The 13013-nt window shown below is 42.9% G+C and overlaps 1 protein-coding gene across 1 annotated transcript in view; it reads right to left on the bottom strand.

The window, feature by feature from the left end:
* Nucleotides 1–227: 227 nt before the first annotated feature.
* The window catches only part of C1H14orf132 (chromosome 1 C14orf132 homolog), a 49859-nt gene continuing 37073 nt past the window's right edge, over nucleotides 228–13013 (bottom strand). The window contains exon 2 of the mRNA XM_035117261.3: nucleotides 228–8684. Within this exon, the coding sequence (XP_034973152.3) occupies nucleotides 8460–8684 (225 nt within the window). The 3' untranslated portion in view covers nucleotides 228–8459. The remainder of the gene's footprint in view (nucleotides 8685–13013) is intronic.

The following is a 13013-nucleotide window of genomic DNA, read 5'->3' as shown; positions in this document are numbered from 1 at the left end:
GTTCCCTGCAACTTGGCTTCTCGCAACGAGGGAACCGCCAGAAGGCCCTCGGTGCTGGACCTCAGTGTCCCGGCAGAACGATGGAAAGAAAAACAGTAACTATAGGAAAAGAATCAAAATATCACCATTTGCAAACATTGATAACTTTAATAGTTTTTTTTTTTAGAAAAGCACAAATATGACTGTACTTTAACAAAGGCATTTTCACCCTACCCAAATAATAATAATAATAATAATAATAATAATAATAATAATAATAATAATATCAACAATTACATGTATAGTGAGGCTCATAAACAACAAGGAGCATTGTAGTAGTGAAAAAGTAGTATAGATTTGGTTTGCTTAAACCAGTTGAAGACTTATACAAGATGTTATGCAAACCCCGGGTAAAACACAGAAGCATTCTCAATGTTTTGCCCTCTGTTCAGAAACCCCAGTTATCAAGAACATGTTTTATTACAAGAATAAGTTTCTGTAGAACAATTCATACAAGATAAAAATGGTACAACTGTAGACCTTTCCAAAGAAAGAAAGAGAGAGAGAGAGAGAGAGAGAGAGAGAGAGAGAGAATATAAAGATTCCATCACAACACTCTGGATAGCAGTATCTAGCTCAGGTGTAGGGAACTTCTGATGACGTGGCTTCTTCTGAAGGATCACCTGACAGCAGCAGCACGGTGCTAAAATGAACTGGTAGCTGGATCTTGGAGAGACCATTTGAATTTCCCACAATGCATTGAGAAAGGGTGTTGTTGGAAATAAAAAATGGCAGCTCCAATACTCAAATTGCCTGGCCTGCATCAAAATGCTGGGTGAAAAAAGTTTAAAGGTAAAGGGGGCCCAGGGCAGGTGTGAGTAGTAGGCCCTCCTAGAGTACTAGGCAGTTGCCTGAGCAACCAACATGGTGGCACCATGCCAGCTGGCCACTCTCTAGGCTCAAAACATCTCAGCTAATGGCATCCAGAAACTCTTCCACCTGCCTCTTCCACCTGCAGTTGTACATCTGTTTCCACCTGCCTCTTCCACCTGCAGTTGTACCTCAGAAGCCGAACATAATCTGTTCCAGAAGTCCATTCGACTTCCAACATGTTCGGAAACCAAAGCACGGCTTCGGATTGGCTGCAGCAAGTTCCTGCAGCCAATCAGAAGCCGCAGAAGCCCTGTTGGACGTTCAGTTTCCAAAGAACGTTCTCAAATCAGAACACTCACTTCCGGGTTTTGATCGTTCGGGACCCAATTTGTTCAGGAGCCAAGATGTTTGAGATCCAAGGTTTGACCGTATTAGGGTGCTGCAGCCAGAGACTTCATTTGCAGCACATGCCACAGTACAGATGACAGGATTCTTCTTTGTAGTTGAACACCTGTCATGTTAGATTACTTAAAAAAGCGGAAAGAACATGCTTGCAACACTGATGGCCTTTTTTGTGTGCAAAACCTCACAAACACCTTAAGAGCTTTCAGCACATTGCAAAAAAAAAAAAAAATAGGGAGAAAGAACACACACTCACCAAAAAAAGTTCTGCAAAATAGTGAAAAATAAATAGATTAACCACCCACTCACCATAGAACGATCCACATGAGAAATTTACATCAGAATTATGATTTGTGTCCAGAATCCCAAGAGTGCATAACCTTTGCTTTGGCCCTAGGGACCCAGGTGGTGCTGTGGTTAAACCACTGAGCCTAGGGCTTGCTGATCAGAAGGTCAGTGGTTCGAATCCCTGCGACGGGGTGAGCTCCCGTTGCTCGGTCCCAGCTCCTGCCAACCTAGCAGTTCGAAAGCACGTCAAAATGCAAGTAGATAAATAGGAACCGCTACAGCGGGAAGGTAAACGGCGTTTCCATGTGCTGCTCTGGTTTGCCAGAAGCAGCTTTGTCATGCTGGCCACATGACCTGGAAGCTATACGCCGGCTACCTCGGCCAATAATGCGAGATGAGCGCCGCAACCCCAGAGTCGGTCACGACTGGACCTAATGGTCAGGGGTCCCTTTACCTTTACCTAATACTGGAAACTCCTCTGCATGAACAGACTCAGGGGAGCTAAATAGCCCAAGCTCACCACCCCCACTGTGTAGAGAGTCTCTCCACACCACCGGCGGTCACTTCTGGGAACAACCCGGTTTGGGGAACACACTGAGAAATGGGGGAGACTTACACAGATCAGCACCTGATCATTTCTGTTCCAGCCAACCCTGATCTCAGCAAGATCAGGGGACCTGGTTGTGCAAGCGTCCCCATTCTGCAGACTCGCGGGCAGATGCTCACACCCTAACACACATTTTCTGCAGGAAAGGAATAGTGATGATGGCTAAAAGCCCTGGTCTGCTTCTCTGTCAACACAGCAAAGCCTTACATGCAAGGAACAAGTGGGTAGGATTGTAAGTCCTAAGAACAATGGCCCACCTAGTCCAGAATTCTGTTCTCACAGTGGCCAGCCAGAAGTTTATTGGAAGCCTGTAAGCAGGGCCTGAATGCAACAGCACAGTCCCCACTTGTGACTCCTAGTAATCCAAGGCATACTGCCTCCAACAGGGTAACGCAGCCTTAACCTCCATGAATTTGTCTAACCTGCTTTTGAAGGCAACTCAAATTGGTGCCCATCACGACTTCCTGTGCTGGTAAATTCCACAGTTTGGCTATGCACTCACTCACATAGTATTCAAAGTTCATGCATTTAAGATTAAAAGGTTGTGCTCTCCCTAATAAGAAGCTGCTACAGTGCATGGTTTCATTCATTTGTTCCTTATACAGCTGTGGCCATTCACCACTGCATTACATTGGTACCTTGGTCCCCAAACTTAATCCGTTCTGGAATCTGTGTTCTAAAACCAAGGTGTGCTTTCCCGTAGAAAGTAATCCAAAATGGATTAATCCGTTCCAGACTTTTAAAGACAACCCCTAAAACAGCAATTTAACATGAATTTTACTATCTTTTGAGACCATTGATCCATAAAATAAAAGCAATAATCAATGTACTGCACTCTAAAATAAACAAGACAGTATTGCAGATGATAAAAATTAAAAAATAATAATATTTTTTTTCTTACGGGCACTGATGATAGTCATTGTTTGGATGGGGGGCTTTTATCCATTTCTGCAGTCACACAATCAACCGGGAGCTGAACTGAATTCCACACAGTCCCAAAAACGAAGTCACAAGCCACAGTCACAAGTCAGTCCCATAAAACAAAGAACAAGTCACAGTAAAAAAAAATGAAAAAAGCCACACAAACAAAAATGCAAGAAAATAGTAAAAACAAAAGCTCCAAATATCACCTCTGTGTTGCACGGGTGCTCGGGACTCAACAGCCGACAGACTCAACAGGAAGCCTCTGGTTAGCAGCAGGGGACTCAATTTACAGACAGAACATACTCAACAGGAAACAGAACATGTTCAGCTTCCGAGGCTAAGTTCACAAACAGGAACACCTACTTCTGGGTTTGCAGCGTTCTGTTTCCAAGTTGTTCATAAACTAAGCTGTTTTAAAATCAAAGTACCACTGTACTAGAAATGGGTAGCGCTTCATCATCTAAGCCAGGGGTTCCCAACGAAATTTTCTCGAGGACCCCTCATCGAGCCGCTATTGTGACAAGGACCCCTATTAATTCCTAATCCTAAATCTAATTCCTAATTCCTAATCTAATTTTTCCAGTAAGCTTAACACTGATCTTGGAAGGGTTAGGTTCAAGGGACGCTGACGATGATTTAGGTTCAATGGACACTGGCAAGATCGGTTCGAGAGTCACTGACTTACTTGCTTGAACATCAAATGCATTATCTTCCTCTTCATCTGTAGGCCATTGTCGTTTTAACGAACTACTTTTTAACCAACGGTCCATTTTTAACTACGCGAACTGTAGCTTCCGCGAAAAACAACACTTTGTTTACAAACACTACTGTTCTGCAAAGAGGCAGCGCGCGCCAGGGAGGAGGGAGGGGAATGGAGAAGACAGGGTACCTGCGCAGTAGCGCACAAATGAAGCCGATGCGCGCAAAGCATCTTGGGGAGGTGAGCGTTAGTAGAATGCGCGTGCTGCCTCTTTGCAAAACAGTAGTGTTTGTAAAGCGCCACCTAACGGCATACAGCAGAACTACTGCCTCTATCTAATTCTAGTTTTGCGCTAGACTCTGCTCATGCAGGAAGCGGCCAAAACAAAAAATCTGTTATCATACAAAATATATTTAATATTTTTTTTATTCTAATAGCATCTTGCGGACCCCTCTGGCATAGCTCGCGGACCCCTGTTGGGAACCACTGATCTAAGCAAAGAGAAGCAGATTAAAACTGTGAGGACTCTAAATGCAAAATTAATTTTTTTCAAAGGTTTTTTATTTTATTTTTACTGAATTCATTTCACAGGCCCTCCAGTTCTGTGATTACCTGCAGGACACTGGGCAAAATTACATTATCAGGGAAATGATGTGAAAAACAGAACTGCTTTACACATTAATAATTCCCCTGCAGGAAAATGTGGAGAAGTTATAAAGATCTTGAAATACTCTAGGATACGCAGAGGAAGCTTTCATAGGAGGGAAAAACACACAGCAAATCACGGAACTAGGATAGTCAATTTCATTTGTCCCTTCCTAGGTCCATTAATTCCAACAATTCTCCTCTGAGCAGAATTTAGTCGGATATAACCCTTTGATAGCCTTATCCTCAATTTGTCCAATTGTAAAGCCATTCATTTTGGTGGCCATCACTGCCTCTTGTGGGATACCACAGAATATTAGTAGCAGTTTGGTCTTAAATCAGTAATTGAGATATGTGAGACCATTACTAATAATATTAGCAAACTGTGGGTATGGAAAATATGGGGTGGAGAGAGATAAGAACTACTTCTCTGTCTTGTTTTCTGAAAACACTACACTCATGCAATGAAATTACATCACTCGCTCTTTAAAAAGACAGCTTAGTTCTTTTCTCCACAATTTGTCTGCTCTTTTTTCCAAGGCTGAATGATCTCTTAAAATTTGGTCTAGTCCGTCGGCAAACAAACACAAACACTGTTAATTGCACTTAGATTAAAACCCACAAATTAGCTAAAGCAAAGCATTGTTATCAGCAAATTCATCAAGCAGCACAGGGAGCCGACTGGGTAAAAATAAAATAAAATAAGTACAATTGTGTGTAACCATGGTGAAATGGTTACTGGTGGTGCAAAGTTTGTCTTTGCTGCAAAAATGTGCCAGAGCTGCTGAAACTCCTATGAATATCTAATCAATCTAATCATGAAGCTAGCAATAGGCCTGCAACAAAACAAAAAAGCACTCAGGAGCGTGAAACTAAAGTCATTTAGTTTTCATTAGTGGTTTGGAATGGGAACTGACGGGGGAGGGGTGAACTGGGGAAATTTGGGTTTGAGCAGTAGACTCACAGAATCGTAGAGCTGGAAGGGATCTTGAGGGTCATCTAGTCCTATTTCCTGCAATGGAATCTCAACACTCGGTCTCCCATCCAATTTGAAACCAGGCCAGACCCTGCTTAGCTTTGCAAATGTGCTGCTTGAACAAATGATGACTGATGACTTGATGGAAAATAATGGTAAGGCAAGAAAAGATGTATTGCTAGTCAACTGTTTAAAAGGTAGGTCTGATGCATAAATGGGGGGGGGGGAGTTAGACGATGCCTATAAATATTCACTAGCCATACTGATATTTTCCTTCTACTGATACCTCTTCCATCATTTTTAGAGGTTTCACTGCATCCTCCATCTTTATCTCTGCAGTTGTTTATGACAGAAGTTTCCCGGTCCAGTCCTATGAGCATTTTTCTCCCTATGTTCCATGGGGCTTTCTCCCAGGAAGATATGTGCACAGGATTTCAGCCTCTGACTCTGCCTTCCATGCAACAACCACAGTGCAATGATCTTGAGAATCAGGCCGTTGCTTATTAATGGATTAATCCTCACAGCATTTCCAAATGCAATAAAGGAAATGTTCACCAAAATGTACATCCACTTTTGGAAACACTGAAATATTTGACTGCAAAAAAATGATAATAAATAAAAACACAAAGTGCACTTTTATAGCATTCGTCATGATTATATTTTTATATGACATGCTAACTGAAACCATGTTGCCAGTGCAGGGAGAACACTCATTAACCTGCTGATAACAACAGCCACTCAAGTGTGCAGAACCAGAAGGTTGGCCAGAAAAATAATACAGATGCTTTTGAGGAATAATCACATAAGGTCTGAAATTGGGGGGGGGTGAGCTTTGGGAATGGGAAGAGGTAGAAGACATATAAGCAGTACAAACGATGGCTTGGAACTGGGGTGGAGAACCTATGCCAGGAGTGTACAGTGGTACCTCTACTTACAAATAACTCTACTTACGAATTTTTCTACTTACAAATGGAGCTCCGTCCGCCATCTTGGATGCGGTTTAGATAGGATTTTTTCTACTTACGAATTTTTAGATAGGGTTGCTTCGACTTACGAATTTTTCTCCCAATGCATTCCTATGGGATTCAACTTACAATTTTTTTCGACTTACAAATGTGTGTTTGGAACGCATTAAATTCGTAAGTAGAGGTACCACTGTAGTGACAAATTTAGAAGTGCAGTGTCCCTTCCTGCTAGTCCTAGTCATGCCCCCTCACAGCTATATCCCTTCTACAATTATATAACTTTCTAAAATATTACTTTTTAGAACTACCATTTTCTGTGCGTGTCCACAGAGTGTTCCAGTATCTTCTTTCAGAGTGACTTGAGTTGTGTGGGTTTTTTCCCATGAAGTTCCATTTTACAACCTTCTCCTGAAACTGAAGCACCTTGTGTTCTTGGTGTCCCTAAATGCTTAGCTTGAGAACATACAGAGGCTACAAAAGCTCCTCTTTCCGGGTGATTCTAGAACACTGGAAACAGGGACCTACAAGAGGAATGGTAACAGATCGGTGACATCTCCATAAGCCACTACACCATTGCCTTTGGACCTCTATGTGCTGCAGTAGTGATGCTGATAACCAGCCGTCACTGTCTGATTGTTTTTTGACTGTGTCTGACAAGCAAGCAGGTGGTAGCAATGATGACTCAGAGAAGTAGCAGGTGGCAAGTGAGTGCAGAGCAGTGAGTGGACAACTGGAGCCCTCCATATGGTGCTGGACTACAACTCCCATCCTCCCTGTCTATTGCCCATGCTGGCTGGGTCTGCTGGAAACTGGAGCCACAAGAATAGGTTCTCTATCCCTGGTTTAGAACAACAGCAAAAAAAAAAAAAAAGGTCTTCTCCTAATTCCCTTTGACATTAGTTTTTATACAAATATCTCTATGGACCTGGTGAAAGAGTGGCATTGGTTTCTGAGCCACAGACACACAATAACATCTCATTCTGTTCTAGACCATCACAGACTTTGTTCAATGCAGCTGGGTTAGAAGACATTAGAATCTCTCTCTGTGCATGAGAGAGTGGCTTCAGGATTGTCACCATTATGTTTCTCCATACTGTATAACCAAGATCAATACAAGACTCTATCAATATTGTTACAAGCCTCTATTTCATTATCTGATCCTGAACTTCCACCATGTTATCCTTCCAGACTCAGGGTTTTCAGATTTATGCAACTGGATTGTACAACTTTCTAGACACCTGAGCCGTTTTCTTTCCCCCGGCAGGAGGAACTGCTAGGAAAGTAACCGTATCTACAAAACCGACTGAAATATTTCAATGTGCCTTTGTAATGGACAACAAAAAAGGGGTACTCTCCACATGCTGCCTTGCCAGAACCTTCCTGTCATTTAAAAATAAAAATTAAAACCAGTTCTGCATGTCTACTTGTCCAGTGCCTATGGAGGGCAAGAAAAATATTGCTGCAGAACGTAAGGAGGAAAAGTATTCACGTACAAAGCTCCAGTTCAGGAGTAATTAGATACTTAAAACCAAAGAGAAATGAGAGAAGCAACAAATTCACTAGCCAGCAAGCACCAGAGCCCTTGGGGAGCACACCTGCCTTTTCTTTTGTGTGCGTTGCAGTTTGCATGATGGGGAAAGGCTGTAGCTCAGTTGTGAAGCCTCTGCTTTGCATTCAGAAGGTCTCAGGTTCAATCCCTGGCAACTCCAGATAGGAGATGGGGTAAAGTCCCTCTGTCTGAAACCCTGGAGATCTGCTGCCAGTCAGTAAGACAATAGCGAGCTAGATTCACTGGCTTTTCATGTTAAGCTTTACATTTAATTGATTATGCTGCTAATGAGATGCTTCCTCCCGACATCATTTACAAAGGACCTCAAGGGTGGCTCCCCGGCCTCATTATCTTTTGGTCACCTATTGTTAAGCTTGTTCTTAGCTAACAAGGGTCTACCTACAAATATTTAAAAAGATTTACATTTGTATATAGGCATGTGCGCATATATATATATATATATATATATATATATCTACATACATACACACACACACTCTGCGCTGATGAAACAGCAACTGTCCACCTCCCCTAGCTGTTGTCCTTTCTTCTCAGAACGTGAAGGCATACACAACTCCAACAACAACTATGTTTCCAATTGTGGCTATAATTGCAATCCATAACAAAATGGCGTCATTTGAAGAACGGGAGGCATCTTCAGGCTGGTTCGGCATTGAAGCAGCTGCATGGACGTTGCCAGAGGAATTAAACAAGGAGTATTCCGTACTAAAGTCCTCGTTGGGCGAATCCATGAAGGCTCCTCCCATAACTGGAAGCTGTGGAAGAATAATTTAGAACATTAGGGTCAAGAATTGGAGGAAGAGGTCCATAAATAGAAACTTGTTTGCTGTTTGCTGTTGGTTTACAACTCCCATCACCTGCTGTTTGTGGTGGAGTTCAACAATATCTGGTGATATAATGGTGAGGATTGCAAAAATATACCTTAAAGAGAGGTGCAAGACTCCTAACATGCAGGTGTCCTCCAAAGGACTCCTAACATGCAGATGATGGGTTTCCAATGTGTTATAGTAGAGGTGCATGAAGTGAGGCATACCTTCCAAGAGCCCTGGAAAAAACAGGGCATCCCATTTGTTCATATGAGACCTTGGCGGCCATTTTGGGTGCTGCGGTCTCATGTGCTCTTGCCCCCCAAAAGTGTTTTCTTTGGGGTGAAAGTGAAGCATGGGTCACGTAACTTGCTACGAGCACATCCCAGAAGATGCACTTCCCAGTTTTGTGTCAGAAAAAGTTGGACAGTATGGTGAGGTAACATTAGTTAGTGGAAGGAAGTGAGGGAGAGAGGGCTAGCAAGTGGCTAATTTTGCCCATTAGTCCTGGTTTCTGAAGGCCTGATGTGCCAGGCTGGTGATTCTATCCTCACTAAAGCCAAGCCCTCCTTTCTCTGTATGAGATCTGTTCAAGAGTCATTCTTCCAGAATGACCATTTCAGTAAACAGGCCTTGTCCAAGATAAATATTTGATATGGGATTTCAAGCTTCAAACATAGTATCTTACATAGTTTTTGGTGGGAGGGGAAAACATATTCATGTGGACACACAATTCAGCATGTCCAAGTGCCTTCTTGATCCCAGGCAAGAAACCAGTACTTTGGGGGGGGGCGTGAATTAAGAGTCTTTTCCTTCAGATGAATTTAAATTCTAATTCAGAGTTTGTCTGGAGCCTGAGACAAATTCTGCCATGAAAGCTAACAGCTGGGCTTGAAGTTCCAATGACAGGCAGCCTCTGCCACAGCCATTCCCCACAAATTCTGCAGTCAATTAAGACAAAGTTAAGCATCTGATATGACAAGACCCATCATTTAAGAGAATTTTAAGAAACTTTAAGAGATTGAGCTGGTGTGGCCTCATGTCCTATTTTAAAAAGACGAGTCCTCAGCTTGAAGGGCTGCCAAGCCATGAAACTCACTGAGTTAATAGAATCTAACCTCAGAGAGGATTGCTGCATGGATAAAATGAGAACAGCACCCTCCATCTTTGCCACCCTGAGCTGCTTGAAGAAGTTTGGGGTACCACATTGCTTGGCACCTCAGTACCCAAGGGAATGTCTCCTCCCATATGATGCCACGCTTGACAATGGAGCCCCTCATCCAAGTGTCTTCTCAATCAGAAAGACTTTGAGAAAGAGAACATTTCTCAGTGGTGTTCTGTAAGCCTGGGAATACCAGTTACTGGAAACCAAAAGAGTCAGGAGGAGTGCTGCTGTGCTCAAGTGCTACTTGAAGACTTCACATGTGCACCTGGTTGACCACTGTGATAGCAGGATGCTTGACTAGATGAGCCACTGGCCCTAATCCAGTACATTCTTACATTCATTCTTGCTGGGTTATGAAATGCTCACCCAAGGGAAACTGGCTTGGGAGTACCGACATTGTTTTTTTTTTTATAATATTCTTATTAATTTTTTATATAAACACAAACAAAACATAAAACACAACAATATATATATTTTCTGTCCCTCCATCCTCCCTTCCCCCACCAGTCCACTTCTGCCACCAGTAGGACCAGTAGGCGTTGAGAGCCGAAGGGGTCCATTTTAAGGCTAAGTTCGTCCTCCCCCCTCCTCCTCCACCCCCGGCCCCCCCTGCCACCAGAAGGCCAGGTGCGGAAGAGCAGCATGGTTTGGATTTCCCCCAGCTGTTCCTTAAACACACACATATAAAACAAACAAATAAATTTACCAATTCTTATATCTTAACATTATACTTATGGGTTCCTCAGATCTCTTCTTCCTGGTCTTCCTAATTTCTTAACATAATTGTGGCGGATTTTCTATTCATGACTAAAACCTTTTCCTTTAAATATTCACATTATCCTCCTCCTTTTTCGTGCCCCCTCCCCACGGATCCCCTCCTGCCACAAGGTGAATCCATGAGGTGCGGCCTTCCAAAGGAGATCCATTTTTGTGTCTGGGTTTCCCTCCACCCCCTCCTCTCTCCTCAGAGCACCCGGGAGTACCGACATTGTTGTCGTTTAGGCATCAAGCGAAGCCTTTTCTGTTCTCCCAGCTTTCACGGTAGTGTTAACTTCTGGCATTTTGCTAATCATGTTGTTAGTATGTTATCAGCTCTTGATTTTATTGCGTTTTCTTGGTGTGGTTCATTTGGATGTTAGGACTTATTGTGGACTTCCGCTGCATATTATTGTGTTTTTAAACAAAAAATGTTACCCCAATTCTCTGGAGAAGATTCAGGACACACAGAGACTGAGGGATGGGCACACAGTCCCACTGGAAGAAATGTTCCACTTGCACAGTTATTTAGTTGAACACTGCCCTAGGTGTCTAATACCAGTATAGTTGTACCTCTGGTTATGAACTTAATTCATTCTGGAGGTCTGTTCTTAACCCGAAACCATTCTTAACCTGAGGTACCACTTTAGCTAATGGGGCCTCCCACTGCGGCACGATTTCTGTTCTCATCCTGAGGTAAAGTTCTTAACTCGAGGTACTACTTCCGAGTTAGCAGAGTCTGTAACCCGAAGTGTTTGTTACCAGAGGTGTTTGTAACCCAAGGTACCACTGTATAGTTAAAAATCTTCTGTAGTACTGTGTGATTTGAATAAGTGAGCACAAAAGGAAATTGTGTAAGAAGAGCAGATCTTGTCAAATGAGCAACTGGGAAAACCCAGAGTTCTCTTCCTTTGGGGGAAGCTGGGGGAATTACTCTTCTTAATTGTCCATGTGAATCATTGTTACAGAAAGCTCTCAAAGTCTAGTGGTTTGAGAGCCTTTATCAGTGAAGAAAGACACATCAGAGCTGGCCCTAAGCCCAGATAGCCAAATAGCTAAGGGGACCGATTGGGTTTCTAACATGTCTCTACTAGGCAAGCTTTAGAGAAGATTATTCTTATAATTGGGCAATGTGCTATTTGTAGCAAAGCCCCACAATACATCATCTTTCCATTTAAATTGTACCCTCGGTGCCTTACTTTCCCCAGGGTTGGCAGAAAATCTTAAGACATCAGTGTCAAGCCCTTTACAAGACATTTAGAAAAGGAGCTTGGAAAGGGGTGTTTTAGACTATGTTTTCTGTATTCACAAAACAATCCCTAGAAAAAGTTCAGGGAACAAATGAAATGATGCTTGTGGAAATTGATTTTGTTTGGCACAAACATATACTAGCTGCGGGAAAACTGAACGATGTGGTTTAAAGCAATCTTTAGGTTTCCGATCCCAGCATCCAACAGGGGACTCTGCCAGATTGTCTTGTTTTATCGAGCATTCATCTTGTTTGGATGGTGGTTTTAGGATGTCGCCCAACACTGCCATTATCCAGTGCATTTTCCTGTCACTTTCCTTGCCACAAAACCCCCACTTCTTTGGGAAGCGGCTTTGTTGCGCAAGACCATCAACTCCACTTTGTATGAATGAATTATAGTGTGATGGTCTAGAAGCAGCCGGACTCAATAGGAAAATCTCTCATTAATGTCTTTCAGTAAGAGGGGAACCAAAGCATGGGGGTGGGTGGCACCGCAGCTCAGCGGTAGAGCTCTGGCTTCACATTCAGAAGGTCACAGGTTCAATCCCCCGGATCTCCAGTTTAAAAAAGGGTCAGGTGGCAGGCAATGTGAAAGACCTCTGCTTCGGAGAGTGGACAGCCACTGCAACTCAAAGTTACGAATACGGGGCTACAGTGGTACCTCTGGATACGTACTTGATCCGTTCCCGGGTGCTGTTCTCACCCCGAAAAGTATGTATCTGGAGTGGTGCTTCCGCGCATGCGCAAAGCGCGCAGAACACAGAAGTAAACACTTCCGGGTCCGCCGTGTTCTTAAGCTGAAAATACGCAACCCGCAGCAAACGTAGACAGAGGTATGACTGTATACGGAAAATAGTCGGACCTGCTTTATATGGCAGTTCCCTACATTTCCATCTTTCTACTCACCATCTTGTACATTTCAAGATTATCTCAAGGTCATGCAAGTATTTGTAAACTCTGGGGGAAGATTAAGTACCTTGTATGCTTAAAAAGATTAAGTATGTTAGAATCCATTCCAACGGATCTTGGCCCAGGACAAAGCTGTACGAACAGACGACATCTGTTTTCACCAACAGATTATTGGGAAATAAAAAGGAAAGACTGAAAA

The sequence above is a fragment of the Zootoca vivipara genome, chromosome 1 (genome assembly GCF_965207765.1).
Source record: "Zootoca vivipara chromosome 1, rZooViv2.hap1.1, whole genome shotgun sequence".
In the NCBI taxonomy this organism is placed as follows: Eukaryota; Metazoa; Chordata; class Lepidosauria; order Squamata; family Lacertidae; genus Zootoca; species Zootoca vivipara.
The sequence above is the reverse complement of the archived record's forward strand: the minus strand, read 5'-3'. Positions and strand labels throughout refer to the sequence as shown.